Source organism: Coregonus clupeaformis, unplaced genomic scaffold (assembly GCF_020615455.1).
Source record: "Coregonus clupeaformis isolate EN_2021a unplaced genomic scaffold, ASM2061545v1 scaf1169, whole genome shotgun sequence".
Taxonomy (NCBI): domain Eukaryota; kingdom Metazoa; phylum Chordata; class Actinopteri; order Salmoniformes; family Salmonidae; genus Coregonus; species Coregonus clupeaformis.
The window spans coordinates 1-22,348 of NW_025534623.1; the positions used below are offsets into that span (position 1 = coordinate 1).

The 22,348-nt window shown below is 42.6% G+C and overlaps 1 protein-coding gene across 1 annotated transcript in view; it reads right to left on the bottom strand.

Moving 5' to 3' along the window:
* Positions 1-2,378: 2,378 nt before the first annotated feature.
* LOC121586051 (zinc finger protein ZFPM2-like) overlaps positions 2,379-22,348 on the bottom strand; it is a gene marked incomplete at its 3' end in the record, with an annotated part of 90,179 nt that continues 70,209 nt past the window's right edge. Inside the window, exons 4-5 of the mRNA XM_045217664.1 lie at positions 21,018-21,142; positions 2,379-2,513 (exon numbers count right to left, since the gene is read on the bottom strand). Of these exons, the coding sequence (XP_045073599.1) occupies positions 2,379-2,513; positions 21,018-21,142 (260 nt within the window). The remainder of the gene's footprint in view (positions 2,514-21,017; positions 21,143-22,348) is intronic.

Here is a 22,348-nt window from a genome sequence, read left to right on the forward strand (position 1 = left end):
ATACAGTGTGTTGTTTGTCAATATCAACAACACAAAATGATAGAGACAGTGAGTGGCAAATCATTTAAAAAAGGGACATTCAGTAGAACCAGGAAACAAAATTCCATATCTAATATTAGGTATGTGGTAACCGTGGTAGCGTGTTTTCAGCTGGTTGCCCGGGGCAGCCCAATGGGGATTCCACCAACTCACATAGTCCTTGTTCCACAGTGAACTAGAATGTATTATACATTACACACGGTTGGACTACATCAGTCCATCAGGAATCATTTCTCTTTTTTCTCCCTATTTCCCCACTTATTTCTCTGTCCCATAGAATGTCAGTGGTTGAAGATCGTGAACATTCAGTGGAAGCCATAGCACACTGACAACACATTTTACTTTCAGATCACCCAACAATAAACTACGATATGGGAGGGTGAAACATAGCGCCAACTCTAGTTTAGAGGAACTCCTCAATCCATGAACAGAAGATGTCCGAGACAGTGCTCAAGAAAGCCGAGTTGATTGAAACACTGAGCCAAGTAGCCATATTCAGCGAGAACCAATGAACATGCAGTATATTGAGATGTTCACTGATTGCCATAAGTCAACTGCCTTTCTTAGCGCAAAATAGACAAACAGACAAACAGCAACACTTGGGTGGAGATGTAAACACTGAGGTCCTATGGCTATGTGTGTCTGTGTGTCTGCTTCATGTAGAGAGGGAGTCATCACTGAGTCATTCTGTACTGTCTGGTGTCTGCATGGGGCTATACAAATACAATAACTAGAGCGATTCTCTCTGGGGCCATAGAAATACAATAACTAAATAGAGTATGTACAATAACTAGAGAGATTCTGTCTGGGGCCATAGAAATAGAAAAACTGGATGGATGCTGATTCTGTCTAGGCCTACAGATTTAGAGCTGCAATTATTGTCTCAAAATGACTACACACAGTAAGGTGACAAATATTATACAATTATTTCCAAATTGAAATTAATTGTATTTTCTGCATTTTACCCCTCTTTATCGTCTATTATCGCTTGGCAGGCGTGTGATTGTGGAGAAGGGTTTAGTGGCCCTATACTAATACAACACAAATGGCTCTCACTGGGGGATTTCTCTTTGTGATCTGACTTTCACATCACTTCATTTTCTAATTGAATAAGGGTAAACTAGATGCTATGAACAAGGGGATATGAAGGACAATGCTGCAGAAGTGATCACAGATCCATAACGTCAGTTTGTGTGCGATGATGACAGTACTGCAACTACATCTGTCTCTTGGATGTCTTCTATAATGAATATGAAGACAGGGAGGGGAAACGATAGACTTAACAAAACGGGACCAAATCCTGTTATTACTCCCTTTTTTGTTTCATATATTCAGTCTCCTGGCAAAAAGATTAGGAGATTTTTAAAGAAGTGCATAATCTCCTTTAACAGCTTATCATAAACTTTAATGATTTGGTGATAAAGAGCACAAAGTTAAGTAGCCGGTTAAGAGGATAACTCCCCAGTGCAGTCTAGTGATTAGTAGATGGGAATTGGGAGACCGTAAAGAAAATCCGGGCTGCAAATCCCAGTTCCCGCTCTGATTCACTTTGAGGGGAAGAAACTCCATTTTAGCTCCTTCGTGAGTCTAGTCACAGGGTAATCATTTTGAAAACGGGATAAATAGAAACCACTTCTTGCGTCCCTTTTGAATTCAAACATCTTTATTTACTTATTTATGTGCCTGTGTGTCTCTGGATACACCCGTCAAGACCCAATTATGGGCTGCAGCAGCCAGTCAGAAGCACAGTGCTTTCATAAAGAGTGAAGTCTGAAGACCGTACTGTCAGTGTCAGTGTGCCATATTAGCATTTTACAATCAGTAACCTTAAGCCCAATCATGAACTATGGATGGGCAGCCATTTTGAGCTTGCCTAATAAGGGTATTCTAGCTGTATCAGACAGCAAATAAATCCCTCATTTTTATTTCAGTGTGATTCGAGACTCACAACCTCTATTGTCACACCCAATCATCCAAAATCACATAAAAAGAGAGATATGCCATTAGCAAGTTTCAGATTATCGTCTACATAATAATTTTGGGGAATTGTAATTTGTAAACAGAGGGGAATTCACTCAGACTCAGTACAAAAAGCGAATTAATATATTTACCTCATGTGAAATCTAAAACCCCTGACTTTGTGTCTCGTATGTTGTTTTCCGTTCCTAATCAAGACTTTGGGTTGATCTACTAAATGACTTCAGAGGGATGTAAAAAAAACTATTTGGAGTGAAAGACAGCGAGAGACAGACAGACAGCAGAACTTAAGTGGGGGGATTGTCTGTTAGACAGTGTGTTTGGCTGCTGTGGTGTTGCTAGGGAGATAACAGACTGTATACAGCAGTCTGGAGCTGGAGCTTACCTTTGCTGTACACCACACAGTTATTTTTGTTGTCTTCTGCTCCTTGCCAAGTCACATCCAGCAGCCACCTGGGGCCGGCGCTGAGCACCACCGGTACACAGCTCTTCATCTTCTGGACGGGGACAGATAACAAACACTAATCATTTGCTTATTTTGGTGATTAAACAAACAATAATTAATAATAGCCACCAAGTTCCGCTTCCTCTTCTTCTCTGCAAGCCATAAACAGGTTCATTTTATAAGCTAGTAGGGCCTCTTCTTCTCCCCGCAATGAGAATATTTGGGAATTGAGAGGGTTGTGGGTGGAGGGGGTGGAGTACGGGGTGGTTGGGGCAGAGGAATGGGATCAAGGTGGTGGGGGCAGTTGGGTTGGAGAGTGGCTGGAGTGGTGGGGGGGTGGGGGGAGAGGGGGGCATACAGTGCTGCTAACGCCTGATCCCTTTGATCCCAATGATACAGTATCAGATCTCCCAGATTAAGAAGATCTCGGATGCCCAGAATGCCGATGACTTTTAGAGTGAAGGAGTGTTCAGGAGTGAACTTTAGGCACATTGTGCTGCGCTATCGCTGGGATCTCACTATTTCCTGAAACAGGCAGGGAAGAATTTAAAGAATCAGTATCCATTTCAAAGGGCGATTGAGGTTACGTTTTATAATATGCCGGCAAATTATTCTGAATGTGTAACATCATTTTTCTTCTGGGCTCAGGTCAAGTGTTGGTGCTTTAAGTTATTTCTATGGAGGAAAACAGGGAGATAGATAATGTGGCCCCGGCTAAATGTATTCACAACCAGACATGGAGAGGGTTCGGTCAGATTGTAAGGCCTTTTTATTTATTTTTATATGATTTTCTATTCTATTTTATTTTCAAATGGCTTCTTTTTTTAAATATTTTTTTACAAAGGGTAATGAAAGCCAAGAGTACATCTTCAGTACTGTTGGAGAGGGGAGAGGGGTAGAAGCAGCTTTCTTGGGCAGCCGTTACAGTACCCTATTGCTAGCAGGCAAAAATGTCAGTATTTCAAGGCCATTACTTTTTAACCCCCAGGCCCTCCTTCATTAGGGTGTGACAGAAATAGTTTAGCTAAGAGAAAATGGGCTGGGGTGCAATCTCTTCGACACTTCATTTAATTTTTCCATTTGAAACAGGCTGCCATGAGACACCATCCATCTGCCTAATGCAACAGAAAAGCACTAGTTGTCGCACTATGAGTTTCAGATATTTCTTCGGAAAGGCAACAACCCTTCAAGGATAAATGCAAATGCCAAAATGCCACTTTCACATGTTAAAGGTCTGAATTGGCACAGACACACAAAATATATTTTATTGCGCACGTGGGTGAAGGAGTGTTTAGACACGCACGCACACACACACACACACAGACATCTTTCGTTAGAGGGCTCTCTCTCTTTCCTGAGAAAACAGAAATACTGTAGGCTACATACAATAACAAAAGTGCAGACAGCATATGGGCTCCGATCTCATTCAGTCTACCACACACAAATTAAACAATACATATAAAATGAAAAGAAAACCTCAACTCTAGTTCTTACATAGCTCTAAGCAATGGTGGACTTCTGCCAGTCAGACCTAGTGAACAGCACATTGTGTCAGTTGATTTTCTTATTCCTTATTATCTAGGTATCTTATCCCACCCTGGCAGAGGAACAGAGAGAGACCTCCGTAATTTAAGCCGTCCTCTATTTCACATCTCAAATTAGCCTGACAATAAAGTCTTATATCTTCAGCTAACCTGTAAATCTTACACCCCTATCAAAAGGAGCAAAGGAGACGGATCTGATTGTTGCTACGACTACTATCTAAAATGAGAATCGGATTAACCCTTTGTCAGATCTCCAGACTGGGGGCCATCTCTCTTATTTAGCTGTGTGAGGCTTCTTCTTCTCCTCTTCCTGTCCGTCTAGTCTCTAAGGCCTTCTGGGAATTCACTATATTACACTGCCTCTCACCAGGGACAGACTAATAATAATATATATAGTTTTCAACATTAGAAATACTGTAAGAAAGCAATCATATTTACTGGATTACATTTCCTTTGATATTGTATTTGAATTTGAATTATTTACATTATTACATTTATTTTTGTTTCAATGTGTTTTCTTAATATAACGATTAATTGTCAAAATCATCATAACATAACTTTTATTAATAAAACTAAATGTAACCAATTGTAAATTAATACATTAACTGAATACATTTATCAAAATAATGGTCAATTTATCATATAGCTGTATTTTTCATTTAGCTGAAATTTAAATGCGCTATTCATTTAATTGTACTACCCTAAATAATGACTATGTTGGGGCTTTGAAGTATTCCAGACAAAGGAATGCAGAGGAGCTGTATTCTGGGTATAACACACAATGATGTCACCAAGCATTTTACCCTTAAATGAACGCCCTCTTCCTTACAGTAAATACAGTACATATGTAGTCAAAGCTTCAGACAAAGCCAGAGTGACAAGCAGAACATTTTGATTTACTCTGGAATGAAGGGGATGTATACAAAATAAAAACATACCCCTTTCTCTAGCTACCAATCACAACTAAGGAATGTGACGTATAACAGTGACTCTGTCCTGCTCCACTTCCTCATGAATAAATGCATTCAGAACCGCAAATAATACTGACCCCTATTGGATATTACAACATCAACACCACTGGCTTTAAAATCCAAAGCCACATACAATAAGGTTTCATTCAAACTAATATTAAGACTTGCTATTCTACAGTGTCTACGGATCATGCATTTTATTGACAGTGATTAAGAGAGTGTTCACCACCATTCACAGAAATTAAAATAGGTGGATTTATTATTTCATTCAGATCAAGTTAAAAAGAGAAAAAGACAATGCTGATGTTCAAATTTGAAAATGTATGACAATTAACTCTGTCCCTAAATGTTTTTTCTTCAATAAAATAAAATAGGGAAATTTGAAGTAGCTACTGTAAATTACATGGAAGATAAATGTGACAAAATATGTCAGTTTATAAAGTAATGTCATGGATACGTGTTGAAAACCATCCCTTGTTGAAAACCAGCCACCCTTCCTCCTCATGGTGTGTTGTGGTTTATCCACCCTCTTCCCTCACTCCAGTGGTTTCAATACTCTCCTAGGGTTTTTTTCTGAGCCCTGTTACCGTTCAACCAACGTGTAAAAGATACAGTGACCAAAACAGTGTAGTCAGCTAGGAAGTGATTACAAACTGATGCTCCAAATTCGCTATAAAATGAAAATCAATATTTCCACAAGTTGCTGCAACATAAAAGATAACCTTCATTGATTTTTCTAGACTTAGGCCTCTGTGATAAAATCTAATATAAATTTTCAGCCACACGGATTTGGATCAGAGCGAAGAGCAGGGGCTGAGCGATAAGTTCCACTGCACATCTCTCATAGTTGGATTTTTCCTCCTTCCTTCCAAAGTCAGAGCCCTAGCTATTTATAATTGGCCCTGTGTGAGGAAAAGCTTCTATCAGGAATCTGTTCTAATTTTTATTACTGAGAAGCTAAAGCCTGTTCCAGATAATTTGGAATTTTCAGGGGAATTGTGATGGCGCTGATGGCAGCGCCGGACTGACTCCAGAAAGGAGCTAACCTGTAATAGCCTCTGTGGCTGGGCTGATTAAATGTTGCCATAGATGAAAGACCTGCCATCGCCGCAATAAATTAACCAATCACACAAATCCCAAGTCGCTACTAATCCCTCCTTGATACCATGATCCTCAGATCAGCTGAAGGAGGTGAGGAAGACACTCAGCTTCCTCCTAACTCCCTGGTTTCCTGTGTAAACAACAAGCTAATGATATCACCACTGACCATTTCACCAACACTGGGCAACTCTTAACCCGCTTCACGGTCAGGCCAGGGGAAATCGATATCAATCCTTGGTGGGAATGATTCTTTCCTCATCTTTTTCCCCCTAGTTTTTTTTTCTGCCAAGGTCACAACTGTAGTATTGTATCTGTCCTGATCCCCAACTGGAGAGAAATCAAACCCAGTTTTAGTCTGAGCATCTTTAAGGGGGTTCACTCCCACACATAGCGCCTGACCCAGCGTTCATATTTTAACATGCAACTAATAGTTTTGATGTGTCATGTCCATATAAGACTCGGGTTATCCCTTTATATGAAAAAATAAGGGCAGAAAAGCTTATGGATGTGTTATGTCAAGTTTATATATTATATGTTACTACGGTGCAGTTATATAGGGATAAAGGATTTGGACCTGTTTACAGCATAGTACAGCACACACCTTGATAACGTCCATTGCAATTAGTTGTTCACCACCATGAAACAAATTGCATGTGGTCAACTGGAAATTTCATTAGAGGAGATTTTCCTCTAGCCCTCGTTATCTCATTCCCGTATTAATATTTCTTTAGCCTCAAGGACGGATGACTTTCCAGGGACTTTCTGTCAAATAAATGGCCAAAACCCTTTCTCTTTCAATCCATCTCCAAGTTTCTATGCATGTTTAGAAAGCTCATATTCAGTGTATGGATATTTATGTATATTTTCCTTTAATTTAACCCCCCAAAAAGACGATTATCTGTCAACATCCTACATGAACTGGGAAATGCTTCCAATGCATCCATTTCTCAGGTCTCATTTCAAGCCATTCTCTCAATATTTTAATGGCTGTATAGTTACATCTGCCCAAATAAAAAGATACAGTACCTTCATGCAGCTTTATTCTTCCCTCCCTCCCCCTACAGTAGCATCTGCTACTGGGAGACTAAATAACAGAAATATGCAAATTTCCACACTAATTCCCTTTGGAGATAGATCTTGGCTGCTGCCCTGTCATAAATCAGAGCATTTCGATATGAAATGAGGCAAGCTGCTCTAATCATTTCTGCATTTCAAATTGGATCACTGGCTCAATCGCTTGGCTTTTAAACTGCTTGCCTAAGAGCAAATGTGAGGTGGGAGATAATTCGGCAGAAATCTTCTCCCTCCCTGCGCTCGCTCTGTGCTGCAGTTAGTTTACTGCTTGAGTGCAAAATAATGCTTATTTCTTTTCTACCTCCCTCTTCCCCACACACACATCTTTCTCTTTTCAACTTTGTTAAATTGACTTTTCGTTTTAAATCGATTAAATTGAGAGTCACTGCTGTTCCTGGAATCTTTAAAGGGACACCAATCACTCTGCCTTTAGTTGTTGTTGCTATAATGGCAGCTACCCATTGCTGTGCCTTTAGTCTGTAGATCATGGCAGCTATACTGTATGCCATGGGAAATATACATACAGTATTTGATCATTTAAATTACATCCTACTGACAGTGCTGTAAGCATCAAGGTTCACATATCAGTTATTACTTATTTGAATGTATCTATCTGTTCCTGATTGTAACCAAATATGAGCAATAAGTGACCTTGAGTCTTAGATACCACATGTTGATTGATCATTACAATTTGACATACAGTGAGGGAAAAAAGTATTTAATCCCCTGCTGATTTTGTACGTTTGCCCACTGACAAAGAAATGATCAGTCTATAATTTTAATGGTAGGTTTATTTTAACAGTGAGAGACAGAATAACAACAAAAAAATCCAGAAAAACATGTGAAAAATGTTGTAAATTGATTTGCATTTTAATGAGGGAAATAAGTATTTGATCCCCCTCTCAATCAGAATGATTTCTGGCTCCCAGGTGTCTTTTATACAGGTAACGAGCTGAGATTAGGAGCACACTCTTAAAGGGAGTGCTCCTAATCTCAGCTTGTTACCTGTATAAAAGACACCTGTCCACAGAAGCAATCAATCAATCAGATTCCAAACGCTCCACCATGGCCAAGACCAAAGAGCTCTCCAAGGATGTCAGGGACAATATTGTAGACCTACACAAGGCTGGAATGGGCTACAAGACCATCGCCAAGCAGCTTGGTCAGTGGGCAAACGTACAAAATCAGCAGGGGATCAAATACTTTTTTCCCTCACTGTACCTAAAGCCACATATGGAGTAATACAGAGAGGCAGAGAAAGACAGTCAGAAAAAAGGAGTGAGTGAGGGAAACCAATGAGTTCCAAGCATCCTCCATTCTCCCAAACCTCCAGGAAGTAAGAGCTGTTCCAACTCCAAACCCACCCAGTTTAGTGTAAGATCTACCTGCCTACCTGCCTTCCAGACTCTCTCTCTCTCTCTCTCTCTCTCTCTCTCTCTCTCTCTCTCTCTCTCTCTCTCTCTCTCTCTCTCTCTCTCTCTCTCTCTCTCTCTCTCTCTCTCTCTCTCTCTCTCTCTCTCTCTCTCTCTCTCTCTCTCTCTCTCTCTCTCTCTCTCTCTCTCTCTCTGGGAAGAGTTATGTGAGGAAGTAGATATGAGAGGTTTGATGAACAATATGTTTAAATTACAATTCAAAAAGTATATAAATAACTAAACCACATCAGCAATGCAATATCTTATGATCATCTCCTCCTTAGTGCAACAGACAAACTACAGGCCTGTGACATATTCTGGTCTATTGTCCCTGTTCACCAACCAGTTGTTTGGCTGAAGTGGACGTTTCATTCAAATTCATATGTTAATCCATGTACTGCAAGTTGCAGCTACAGAATATAATGTGTAGCCTATGTATCATTATTTGAAGTAGGGAAGAAAGAAAGAGAAAGTTGAATTTGTAATGCACGCTTCACTACTTAATAATGACTAGGAGGTACACATCCTGTACATGCATGTCTTTCTTCTGTTTGGCTTCGGTCAGAGAAATAACATAGAACGCCTCAGTTCTCGCTGTTTGAATTTCCTATTTGAATTCAATTGGGGACTTGTTTGATCTTTGCATGTAACTTAGGGCTCGGCTCCTGGAGCCATGAGAAGCTATGTAAGCACATAATAGAGAAGCGACAGCCAGCGATGTGTTCACCTGTATGGTACATTACTGTTCCCCCAGGGTCACTGAACCAGCCAGGTGGCTCATACTCTGGACAGCTCCACTTTAAACACACAGGAATAAGCACATGGAGGAGCCTTTCTTCAAAGAAGACAGAAGAGACAAAGTCTATCAGCCATTAAGGTCACAAGCTATCCCTCCACACATAACCACAGACCTAGGAGCAGTCATAAGTCAGTGAAGACAAACAATCACATTCAAGGCAAGATGGTGCTTGAATAAACCCCTGATAAACCTCAATGCCCCTTTTAGGTACAGCCTTGGATTTTAATATATTCCTTTGAACTGTAATTTCTTCTCTGTGAAGTCAGAAATCACGATGCAATAAAAAAGCATCTACGTGGCATTATATATAAGGAAGCGATTTTGCGCAACCCTTTTGGCCATCCCTGAACTGCATAATGATTTGATTGTATACCTATGACACAGAAACAGTTTGACTCTCGCGTGCACTTCAGAGAAATGGGGGTCTTAATAAATCCCCTTTAAAGCCGGCCATATTTACACTGAGGTAAGTAAATAAGATAAAGATGGTGAACTTGCCCCCACTAAATGCATTAGACGTGAACTCCCTTATCACAGTCTCAGCACACGGACTGTTAAAAGATGGGGTTCCAGGACTGGAAATGGTCTTTGTTCCGCAATTAGTTTACTGACGACCCTGTGGTGTAATATTCCTGTTTTGACAGCCTCATAAACACACACACACACGCATTCGCACACACATATTTACAAACACACACACACTGCTATGTGCTGGACCACCAGGCCTGTGAAGCCGACACTGTCCAGACCTCCTCTCTCTGGTCTTATCTGGGTTCTTTATCTCAAAGCCTCCGTAGATAGAAGACCCATGTGACCACCGACCAAATCAGCATTCTTCACGGAATACTTTCATTTTCTGCTGTTCATCCATCTGGAGTCATTTGACAGGGTTTTGTCTTTGGGCTTTGGTGGGCCCCGAGCCAGGCTAGCAAGGCTGGGGGGGCTGGAGTACTGGGGGGCTGGAGGCCGGGACAGGGGGGACTTATCAGAGGCCAGCAGCAGGGACTCGCTCTCGCTGGAGGAGGTGAAGCAAGCAAAGCCTCCACTGTGTTCCTCGACTCCTCCACCAGCGCAACCAAGAGGAAAGACAACACAGCAGTCCTAAATGGCACCCTATTCATTCCCTATATAGTGCACTACTTTTCACCAGGGCCCATGTAGTGCACTATATAGGGAACAAGGTGCCATTTCAGACTCAGTCTTAGAGTGGCTTGGTTTACGTGTGGGGAGATGTGATGTGGTGGCAGCATGTTATAAATAATGGAGGGCATCCGTGGCATGGTATAAAAGGGTCCTGAAAACATCAAGCAGCCGACATGTTATGATGCTTTCTTCAATATCTCTTTTTTAGGGCATTTTTGCTTTATTCAGACAGATTAGAAACAGTGGGGGAGACAGATTAGGAGGAGACAAAGTGGGAAGACGGGGATTGATCCACGGTCTCCAGGGTTGCATACATGTACCAAGACACCCCAGACCATGGGGCCTGCACGTAATGATGCCTTCTAGTGGGATGAGCAACATAGTTGTCTAGGACTGAAAGTTCTCTGGAACTTCCTCAAAATACTGATAACATAATGATAAGGATGATGAAGTACTGTAGCATATGTTTTAGGTGATTATAGACGAGATAGAGCGAGAGTGTGTGTGTGTTGACTGCTGAAGGGAATGGCCAATCATCTAAAACTTTAACCAGCACCATAAATAACTTTAGTCCCCACTGTAATGTAGAATACTATCAGGAGTTTGCAAATGGAAACAATCGAGGATTATCTCGAGCACTTCTCAGGGAAGTTGCTTCAACATATCACAAGTACTGCCATGACAGAGACAGATGGCAAAGCAGCTGGCACCACTCAACTTCTTTTCACTTTTCTGTTTCCCCCCACTGCAATAGAGGTCTGTCGTGTATGTTAATGGAATATATACTCATTCATTTGGTAAGATATATTGCATACTGTAAAAGAAAGAAATGTGTGACATTTTAACTTGATCTAAATGGTTCTAAACTGTCTGCCTCGTTAGTAACACGTTTGAAGCGAGGTACACTGTGTCTACAACACATCATAACCCAACAAGTACCCACTCTAAATCTAGCGGAAACATTCACTAACATTCCTAAACCTTTGAGAAAAGTCATAGTGTGTAACTTAGAAAAGTGAATGTGAGCTTCAATGTCAAATGAAACAAATGTTCCTGAATGTTCATGTGTATATCAGCTGTCAAATTATGTTTATTGAGGACTTATGCATTTATTGAGGACCATATGCATTCTACACCTCAGTACTGTATGTTATACACAGATTGTACAAAACATTAAGAACACCTTCCTAATATTGAGTTGCACCCCCTTTTGCCCTCAGAACAGCCTCAATTCGTTGGGGGCATTGACTCTCAAAGGTGTCGAAAGTGTTCCACAGGGATGCTTCCCAAAGTTGTGTCAAGTTGGTTGTATGTCCTTTGGGTGGTGGACCATTCTTGATACACACAGGAAACTGTTGAGCGTGAAAAACCCAGCAGCTTTGCAGTTCTTGACACACTCAAACCGGTGCGCCTGGCACCTACAACCATACCACGTTCAAAGGCACTTAAATATTTTGTCTTGCTCATTCAGCCCCTGAATAGCACACATACACAATCCAGGTCTCAATTGTCTCAAGGCTTAACAATCCTTCTTTAATCTGTCTCCCCCCTTCATCTACACTGATTGAAGTGGATTTAACAAGTGACATCAATAAGGGATCATAGCTTTCACCTTGATTCACCTGGTCAGTCTTTGTCATGGAATGAGCTATTCCTAATGTTTTGTACACTCAGTGTATTCTCTCTCTCTCTCTCTCTCTCTCTCTCTCTCTCTCTCTCTCTCTCTCTCTCTCTCTCTCTCTCTCTCTCTCTCTCTCTCTCTCTCTCTCTCTCTCTCTCTCTCTCTCTCTCTCTCTCTCTCTCTCTCTCTCTCTCTCTCTCTCTCTCTCTCTCTCTCTCTCTCTCTCATTATCTTAATTTGGCATATCTATTTGAAGCCCCAACTCAACATAAAAAGGATCCTTTCTCACTGTAACATTCAGTGTACAGATCCATTCCCTGTATGTATAGCATGATTGAGTAAACTATGTAGCCATCACAGCAGGGCTGCAAGGCACAAAGCAAGTCAGTGAATTCTGCCTTCCTTATCTGGGGACCTGCCATATCTGTTTGTGGTGATGTAAGGACAGGAGAATGTCAGGTTCACTTGTAGATCAAGTCAACCATGCATTATCTCAAACAGTGGAGCTCAGCCCCAACAGCCCCAACCCCAGTAGCACTGAGCAGCACTGAGCCCTTCAGAGCTAATACACCACGGCATGGCGGCATGGCCACAGGATGGATCCCAGCAGAGCACAGAGAGAGGAGCCATAGAAAGGAGCTTAGAAAGGCACCAAACAATGGCCCCGGGGCCTGGACACCCCCCTCTGACACAGGTCATAACCCTAGCCTCCATTCGACTTACAAGTATGCCTAACCAAGCGTTGTTGCCAGATCTTTGTTATCGAGCTGATGGTTTAGACTGAGAGAGGGATGAATTCAGTGGAATATGTGTTTTTTGATCAAAATAATGATGTGAACTCTTTAATGTGAGTGCTGGTCAATAATAGTGTTGATAGAAATGTGGAGCGCAGTGAAAGTCAGAGAGAACGCCAGATAATTACCATTTTCACCCATCTGAAGAGACCCCAGTCTTAATATTGGTTTAAGCCCAATAAATAATTGATGCATGCAATCACAAATTGGTTCCCAGCCTAAAGTTTGGGGCCATTATTTCATTAGATGGAGCCACATTCTTTGTGCCAAAATTATTTGTGTGTCCAACATAGAAATTCTAATCCGGTTAGTGCAGATAATAGTCTGGTTTTACCAACCACATCCAAGAGGGTATTACTTTCAGACAGAAAGGATAGGTCGACCTTATATACAAAATAAAATAAATCAAATACATTGTTGTTTTTTGGTTATTTATTAGTGTGCTGTGGCAGTCAGTGTGTTGCCAGTAAGCAGTAACATAGAGGTGGTGTACTGTAACTACTATCCTGGGGTGTCTTCTTGCATACGTAATTGGATGTTGTACTGTAAATAATTGCCTGGGCATGTGCCAGTGCAATGATGATGATGATTTGTGTGTGTGCATGTGTGTGCATGCTTATATGTGAGTGTGTGTATGCATTTGTGTGCTTGTGTTTGTGTGCACGTGTGTGTGTGCGTGCACCCGCATGCGCGTGGACGTCTGTGCACGTCTGCCCCATCCGTACTCCACTCTCAAGTCCCACTGATTCTCCTTTCCAGCCATGTTGAATCCTCTTTCCTTATCAGGCGAGCCCAGGCCTGCATCAGGCTCTCCTTGCTATGACAGAGGCTACAACAATAGGCCTGCGATACCGCTGCTTAGCGCTGCGTTTCGAAGGGGAAACCTGCCACGGGCGCAGATTAACAACAACACACACACAAAAAAATAGATTGCAGCCTCCAAAACAAAACATTTTTCAGAATGCCTTCTCTTGATTAATGAAGCAATGACAAGAAGAAAAATATAATTTCGGAGCAAAAAAATCCACGCCACCACTTGTTCAAGTTTAGGGGGTAGCTAACAATAAACATATTGAAGGGAGAGGGTGGGAACGGGAGGAGATAAATGTCTGAGTGATGGCTTGAATAATTTCTGGAGCTTTTTTTGGAGCATGGACGGCAGGACCTCATTTCTCACCTTGTTCTAAATGACACAATAATAGCCCCTCCTGGGCCTGACAGACACCACCTCTCTCCCAGGTGCAAATTAAAGTATCTTGTCATTTTTTTTTTTTGTCTACTCTCCAGGTAAGACACTCTGTTCACAACCAAAAGGAGAGTCTACTCTTCTCAGAAAACACACATAATACTATAAATGATAAAGAATACTGTAGAAGCTAGCCTCAATCATTTGGTTACAGTATATAATACACATATTTCTGACAAAACTCATGATAGAAATGTAGATTTTTAAAGAACTGTGAAACTAAAACAATGTCTTAATATCTTAATGCGAACACATTATTGTTAAGAACATGACACAGGGTTTGTCTCTGCCCTTTGCTTCACATGTGACGACATTTCCACTGCCAGCTGCTTCCCTGATGTGGCTTCCTGTCTCTCCACTCAGAAACACATCACACCGGACCAAATGTCTCAGACAATATAGCCTACAATATACAAAAAAATTGTCTCTTGTCCTTTTTAATTTCCTTCTGATATATAAGGAACAACAACAACAAATGTAGTGTTCCCAGGATATGACCAATAATTATATAAATTCACCTGCCTCCTGTTGTAGATACATACCATGTTTTCTGTCTGTTTTAGGGGTTGACCTCAATACGTACACTGTCCTAAATATCTTAGTATCACTACCAACTGATGGCTAAAGTAAAAAGAGCAGCATTCACTGAAAACAGGCCTTACAATATACCTTTATAATGAGCATTATGAGCATAGAGCAGGAGGCTACATCCTCATCATGCATCTAAAACAGAGAGACCTCTAAATCTGCAGCTTATTATTAGCCTGCCTCTGAATCAATTATCAACACCTAGCGACGGAACCCAGCTAACCACCACACTGGGGCCTACTCTGGCCCAGCCGTGGGCCTTTTTTCACATCCTGTCCCGCTTTGTGTAATTACTACGTCTAAGACACCTGCTACTCAATAGCTTCGACCCAGACGTGTCATTTAGCCCCCGATTGCAGAAATATATGTCTGAGTGTCACTATTCATTTGGGTTAATTTGGGAGTGTTGGCTGTTAGGGCCGTGCGTGTCTGGACTGGGCTGGCTGAATGTGCTTGTCGCTCACCTGGTTGTGTGGCGGGGCTGGCTGGTGTAATTGGAGCTTAATAGTCTGATTGATCAGCGGAAGAAGTGAGAGAAGTGAAGGATGAGGCTGAGTGCTGGCAGCTCCATCAGTCAGAGAGGAGAAGAGAGAGAAAAACCAACCCTGGGCAGAACAGAACGCAACCAAACAGGGTACTGACAAGCTGGGGTTGCAGCTTTGGGCAGCTCATTTTCTATTTCTGTCTGGGCTCTCGCTTAGTGGTTTCTCTCTCTCTCTCTGGTCTCTTCCTCTCTCTCTCTGGGCCCTCTGCCTCTCTCTCTCCCTCTCTCTCTCTGGTCTCTCTCCCTCTCTCTCTCTGGGCCCTCTGCCTCTCCCTCTCCCTCTCTCTCTCTGGTCTCTCTCCCTCTCCCTCTCTCTCTCTGGTCTCTCCCTCTCTCTCTCTGGGCCCTCTGCCTCTCTCTCTCCCTCTCTCTCTCTGGTCTCTCCCTCTCTCTCTCTGGGCCCTCTGCCTCTCCCTCTCCCTCTCTCTCTCTCTCTCTCTCTGGTCTCTCTCCCTCTCTCTCTCTGGGCCCTCTGCCTCTCCCTCTCCCTCTCTCTCTCTGGTCTCTCTCCCTCTCTCTGGGCCCTCTGCCTCTCCCCTCTCTCTCTCTCTCTGGTCTCTCTCCCTCTCTCTCTCTCTGGGCCCTCTGCCTCTCTCTCTCCCTCTCTCTCTCTGGTCTCTCTCCCTCTCTCTCTCTGGGCCCTCTGCCTCTCCCTCTCCCTCTCTCTGGTCTCTCTCTGGGCCCTCTCCCTCTCCCTCTCTGGGCCCTCTGCCTCTCCCTCTCCCTCTCTCTCTCTGGTCTCTCTCCCTCTCTCTCTCTGGGCCCTCTGCCTCTCCCTCTCTCTCTGCCTCTCCCTCTCCCTCTCTCTCTCTGGTCTCTCTCCCTCTCTCTCTCTGGGCCCTCTGCCTCTCCCTCTCCCTCTCTCTCTCTGGGCCCTCTGCCTCTCCCCTCTCTCTCCCTCTCTCTCTCTGGTCTCTCACTCCTTCACACACTATTATTTTATTTGGACTTCAGTCCCTGCGTTCTTCTGGGGTAAATTACTTTATCGAGAGAACATTATATTTCTATGGTTGATACAATGCACTGAGAAGCTGAAATCAGTTCAACGTATTCTGTCATTAACGTACCACTAATTTTTCTTTCTTTGAAGACAATATCAATTAGGAAAAAGGGAGGGACATTTAGAACTAGTGTGATCATCTAACACTGATAAAGCATGAAGAACAACTTTGGTTGGACCTTTGATCCAGCAGGTCTGAGTGTCTAACCAGAGGCGTGTGTGTGTGTTAACAGGTTCCTATAGCAGCAGCAGGCTGTGTGTGGATAGCTACAGTACCTTACAACAAACCCAGCACCCCTGCGGCCTGGGGCTGCTGCCACGGCCTTCCTATCAACTGTGAAATCTGCTTTCCTCTTTGATAAAGGCTGGAGATGTGACCCTATCTCTGTCCTACAGAGGCCCAGATTTCCTGTCATGCTCTTCCCCCCTATTTTTCTCTCTCTCTTTCCTCTTGTCTGCTAGTCCTGCCTGGACAACTGTAATGCACCACTTGCTGTTCTCCCCCAGCGTCATCCATCACTCCCTAGCCATAGAGAGCCACAGCAGACCCACAGAGCCACAGCAGACCCCCAGAAAACCCATAGAGAGCCACAGCAGACCCACAGAGAGCACAGCAGACCCACAGTAGACCCATAGAGAGCCAGAGCAGACCCACAGTAGACCCATAGAGACCCACAGTAGACCCACAGTAGACCCATAGAGAGCAACAGCAGACCCACAGTAGACCCATAGAGACCCACAGTAGACCCACAGTAGACCCATAGAGAGCAACAGCAGACCCACAGTAGACCCATAGAAAGCGACAGCAGACCCACAGTAGACCCATAGAAACCCACAGTAGACCCATAGAGAGCCACAGTAGACCCATAGAGAGCCACAGTAGACCCATAGAGACCCACAGCAGACCCACAGTAGACCCACCGAGAGCCACAGTAGACCCATAGAGAGCCACAGCAGACCCACAGTACACCCATAGAGACCCACAGCAGAATTACCGAGCGCCAGGTCCCTCTGCCTGCTGCCTCTGTCTGGCTCTGGAGAACCAGCACTACAGACTCACCACCTCTCACCAGACTATGGAATGGATGTAGTTGGATAACCCAAGCTGGCATGATGTAGTGGTAAAAAAAGGTAGCTCTCTTTTATATCAGGGTTCAGATGGACCTGCAAACTGTATTGTTAGGGGATCTGAAAAACCACAATCAATGGAAAATATCATTATACTCTTGGGTAAAGTATTTATTTTTTAGGGCAATATCGGTAGGAACGTTACAAATAGGGAGGTTCAAGACCCTCATAAGACGTCACAGTAAAATGGAGGGATGTACTGCAAAAGGAAATAGCAAAATGGTATTATACTGGGAAGAGGGGGTCATCTGAGGACATCTGAGGGTTGGAGTTAAGATCAGAATGGTGGATTGGCCGCTGTGTGTGATAATCCAGCACTTGAAGAAAGAGGAAATTAGGAATATATGCATAATTATTTGACTACATGTACCGTACATGTGAGTGAAAATAGCTGTAAGTAGTAGGGCCGGGATAATACCAGTATCGCCATACTTGTAAGTATCGTGGCAAGTAAACAAAACACGAAAACGGCCCTAATGTTGGAAAAAAACATAATTATGTTGTCACCCAGAGTCACATTTATTTATTTTTAAGCTATAGCACACACTATTTTACACACAGCAGGTTTTTAAAGGACCAAAGAGTTTGGTCTGCTTTGTGTTTGAATTTTTGCCATGGAAAAAATATTGTGATACAGATATCGTCCCGGCCCTAGTAAGTAGCAGTAGTCCGTTAGTTTATTCCAATCAGGGGAGGGGTGGTGGAGTTAAACAAAGAAAAAGGGGGAGATTAGAAATGATGCAAACAATTAAATTGATAGAACCCAAAATCGATCCGCAATATTAAAGCTGCGTTTACCCTCCACTACCCCACTGTTGATGAGAAACCTTGCCTGAAACCTGAAGAATTGCTTTAGCTCCTCCATCTTGAATCCTAGGCTTTAGCTCAGCTAGCTAACACAGTTTGTATGCAGTTACCACTCGTCCCCTCTGACTCCTGAACACTACGCTCCTCATTGGTGTAATCATCAGACTCATAACACACAACTGGCCAGCCCTGACAGTCTCTGTTACTACCATGATGGACAGCACCACAAGTGCAAGCTTTATGGAATAATCACAATGAATCTCTGCATCATTGGGACTTTTTCAAGTGGTGAGACCGCATGACTTACAGTACTAGCTAAGTTTGCCTGTATGCTACAATCACGGAAGGCTGCTTGATCTAGATACAGAAGTCTGCGAGTGACGTGTCTGAAAGACCCTTTTTGATTCCAGCGAGGGCATATCAATATCACACAAGAAGGTCACATGTTTCCAGCTTGGATTTCAAAGTGTGAGAGAGAAAGACAGGTGACGTTATTGCCTTAGAGCTGCCATGCCATGGGGTAATTCATTCACCTCTGTGGTTTCACAATCTAACACAGAGAGAAGAGATTTAATAGTCCCTAGAGGTCATACTTCATGAGAATGACTGAGAGCCCCTCTTGGGTGAATGAAGTAGAGACCCATGAAACAATCAGGGTTTACGTCTACCTTCAAAATGCTTTATACTACCTTCCTGACCCTGTAGAGGAACACGAGGCTGGTCTGACATGCATCAAAACTACCCAGCTCTCTCTTTTCTTTCTCTCCATTACACTGCTCCTTTCTCTTAGTCCCTATTTTATTTGCCCTCCTAAGGCATTTCTCTGTTGGTGAGACATTTGAGCTGGTTTCTGTCTTTAAATGTGAGTATTTTTAAGACGCAGAATACAACTAACTCCCTTTCCTCTCCCCACTAGAAAACAACAGCTAAAATACCTTTCTGGGGAAGTTGCCAATGGGGGTTTTACAGTATTACTGTATATACACAAGCAAACTCCTTAATGACCAGGTGGTTGGTATTACAAGCCTTGCAGTGTAAGATGAGTCGCTGATGGAAATAGGAGAGCATTGATTGCCAGCTTTCTTGTTTATCTATAGATTTGTTGAATATGAAGTATGTTCGTATTACAGTAAAAAAAAGGCAGCTCAATAAAACCAAAATACGCTACTGGAGTTCAGCTAGGCTTTAATGAGGTATTGTGTGAAGTTGCTAACAGCCAGCAGCTCATTTGAGAGATGACTGAGACTAAGAGAGGAGAGGAGAGGAGGGCAAGCAGTGAAGCATGGTATATGTACCCATGAGAATAGACACACACAGGAGAGATCCTTAAAGGCAATATGCCAGAGAGCTCTTCCTCTACCTTTAATTGAGAGAATATGGTATATTCTCTCTAACCCCTCCACAACCCATTACAGGTGAAGACTAGCACCTGGCTCAGTTAGACGCCTAAAGAATGGAGGATCTCAGGGAAGGATTCAGGCGAAGGCAGAGGGCTGTAACTAAGAACCTAGATCATTCAAATATTGTCCAACAGCTCAGTCTCTTAGAATGTGATCATTTTTAAATGTACTTATTTCAGCACGTAGTGTTACTTACTACATCTTAACCACATGTTTATGAAGTATACAAATGTAGGAAACCTTTGGTGCAAATACTCTGATAACTGCAGCTCAACCATATGAGGATACATTTGACACTTGTTCACTCTGAGGGCAATAGACTGTCACATTGGCTACATACCTCTCATGTAAATTCATGCAAAAATGGAAGAGAACTATATTTGCATGTAATGCACAGTAGTGGCTTGAGGTGTTCATCCTTAGAATCACTCTTTGCTTGAGGATAACAGGCCTGGACCCGAAAAGAATCCATATTTCATGGTTAGATGAAATATTTAAAGCCATTGATGACTTTAGAACCATGAGGGGAGCTTAGAAAACAGTCAGAAAGCTCAGAGAATGATTTAATAAAGTTATAGCGTTAAAGAAATCAGAGAGAATGGGCAGGGCCTCTGAGTCTAAAATCCTCATGGACTTTTCCTTATGTTTCTTAACAGGATGAATGTGAGATTGGTTACAATTTTTAATAAGAATTTCCTTAATTAATCCGAATGCAAAATGAAATATCAAAACCCTGGAGGACTCGTCGTTTCACCAGAGCACCAGGTCAACATATTTTCCAGCCGTTTAAAGAGGAACTTCACTGGGACGTCTTAAGACTAGAGGGGCCAGCTGATTGATGTAAAGCTGGGTTGAGAATAGTAACATCAAATATAATGTCTTGTTAGTTCATTGAATCGAGGGTCTGGACTCAACTAAAAAATTCCCCAATTAAAGTGTTTAGTCGTAAAATATGCAGATTAAATGGTTAAAATGAATGCACTTCAAAGCCTTTTGTGAGGGCTGAACAGTCAACTCTATGGGTCTGACTCTTGTCATGGGAATTGGTTGCCTCCTCCTTCCAGTAGAATAGGCTTTACCCCTATCCACCCACTCTCGCGGTATTGTATTGGTGGAAGGAACTTTCTAGTAGCCTGGCGGGCAAGGCCTCTAGGAACGACAGATGACTGGTGATCTAAAAATACTAACTTTTGTAAATTTTTTGCAAAGTGAAGGTTAGGTTATGGACTAAAGTCTTGGGCCCAAACCATTAATTACATTACAGAATGTTTCAAAAAAGGGTGACAGATAATTTGGTGGTAAGATGTTCCCAGGCAGCCCCAGCAACAATGTGACTCTGACAGAATAAGTGAAAGAAGAGACAGACATTAAAAGCATGACCTACCATGCCGCTGCCATCAATGTTCATCTCAATCTTCCCGTTGAAAGGTCCCCACGTGGTACCCACAGGGAGCTGCTGCCGGCTGTGGATCCGACGCTCTCCATCCTTGTGGAACGCATCCAGCTCTCCTATAAAACACCAAGCATCGAAACAGTCATCCATATCATAAAACACCAAGAATCTAAAAACAGTCAGCCAAACTGTCCAGTTCCCTAGAAAACACAGTAATTAGTATCGTTTGTCCTTAAATAAACCTCAAAGATCATTACAAAAGTGCTCCTCTTTCTTTTCTGGGATAGCCATCTTGTGGTGTCCTGGTATTTGGCTTTTAATGTTTCTTTATACATGCATATCATTTTTACAATGGACAAATAATAACAAATCAAAGTAATATCCATAAAAAATATATATGTTTTATTGTTACATGCACAAGATAGGTGCAGTGAAATGTGTTGTTTTACAGGGTCAGCCATAGTAGTAAGGCACCCCTGGAGTAAATTAAGGTTAAGTGCCTTGCTCAAGGGCACATTGACAGATTACTATTTCTTTCCCCCATGCATTTAGATCTACAGTCCCTCATGTTCATAAAACCCACTAAACAGTGCAGGTTAAGCCACCTGCTTATGAAGCCAAACTAATAAGGAGTGAATCAAGCATCATCAGTTGGAGGGTTTCAAATCAAAACAACAGGCCGGTAACCTTGCCTGAAAGGTGTCTTCTCTAGAGATAATCTCTGTGAGACATCGCAGGGCCAGGCTTAGCGACTGGCAGGCAGCGAGAGAGGCAGCGGATTGATCCAGGAAGAAGCTAGGCCCCTTGTTAGTGCTGTGCAGAGCTACACTTAATGAACTGTGTAACAGGATAGCACTGTTAGCGCAGCTAACTAAAACACCCCTGCTATCTTATCTCTTAGATTTCAGTGTACTTTTTTGGGACAGTGATTAATCAAATAGTTATGATAATTGGGGCCGTAGCGTGGTCACCGCTGGGTTTCTGGGTTAAAGGAAAGTCATGCAGGCCTCTCAAGTGCACATTTCCGCCCGGTCGCCTTGACAACCTCTGAGTGCCCTGGTTGGAGGATTTAGACCCTCAACCCCCTCAAGCGCTATCTGCTTTATCTTCCTGTGAACGTCTACTCTCTCTCTGACTGAACCCAAGTGTTATGATTGTCTTCAGCACTCATAATAACTTATCACCCTTTTATTGAGGCACATTTTCATATAATCTTCCCACCTTTGTTACAGTAAAGTGAATGCAATATACAGTACGGCACAATCTATACAGACCCAGAAGGTATTCATGTATTTCTCATAGTTGATAAGTTCTTACTGTAG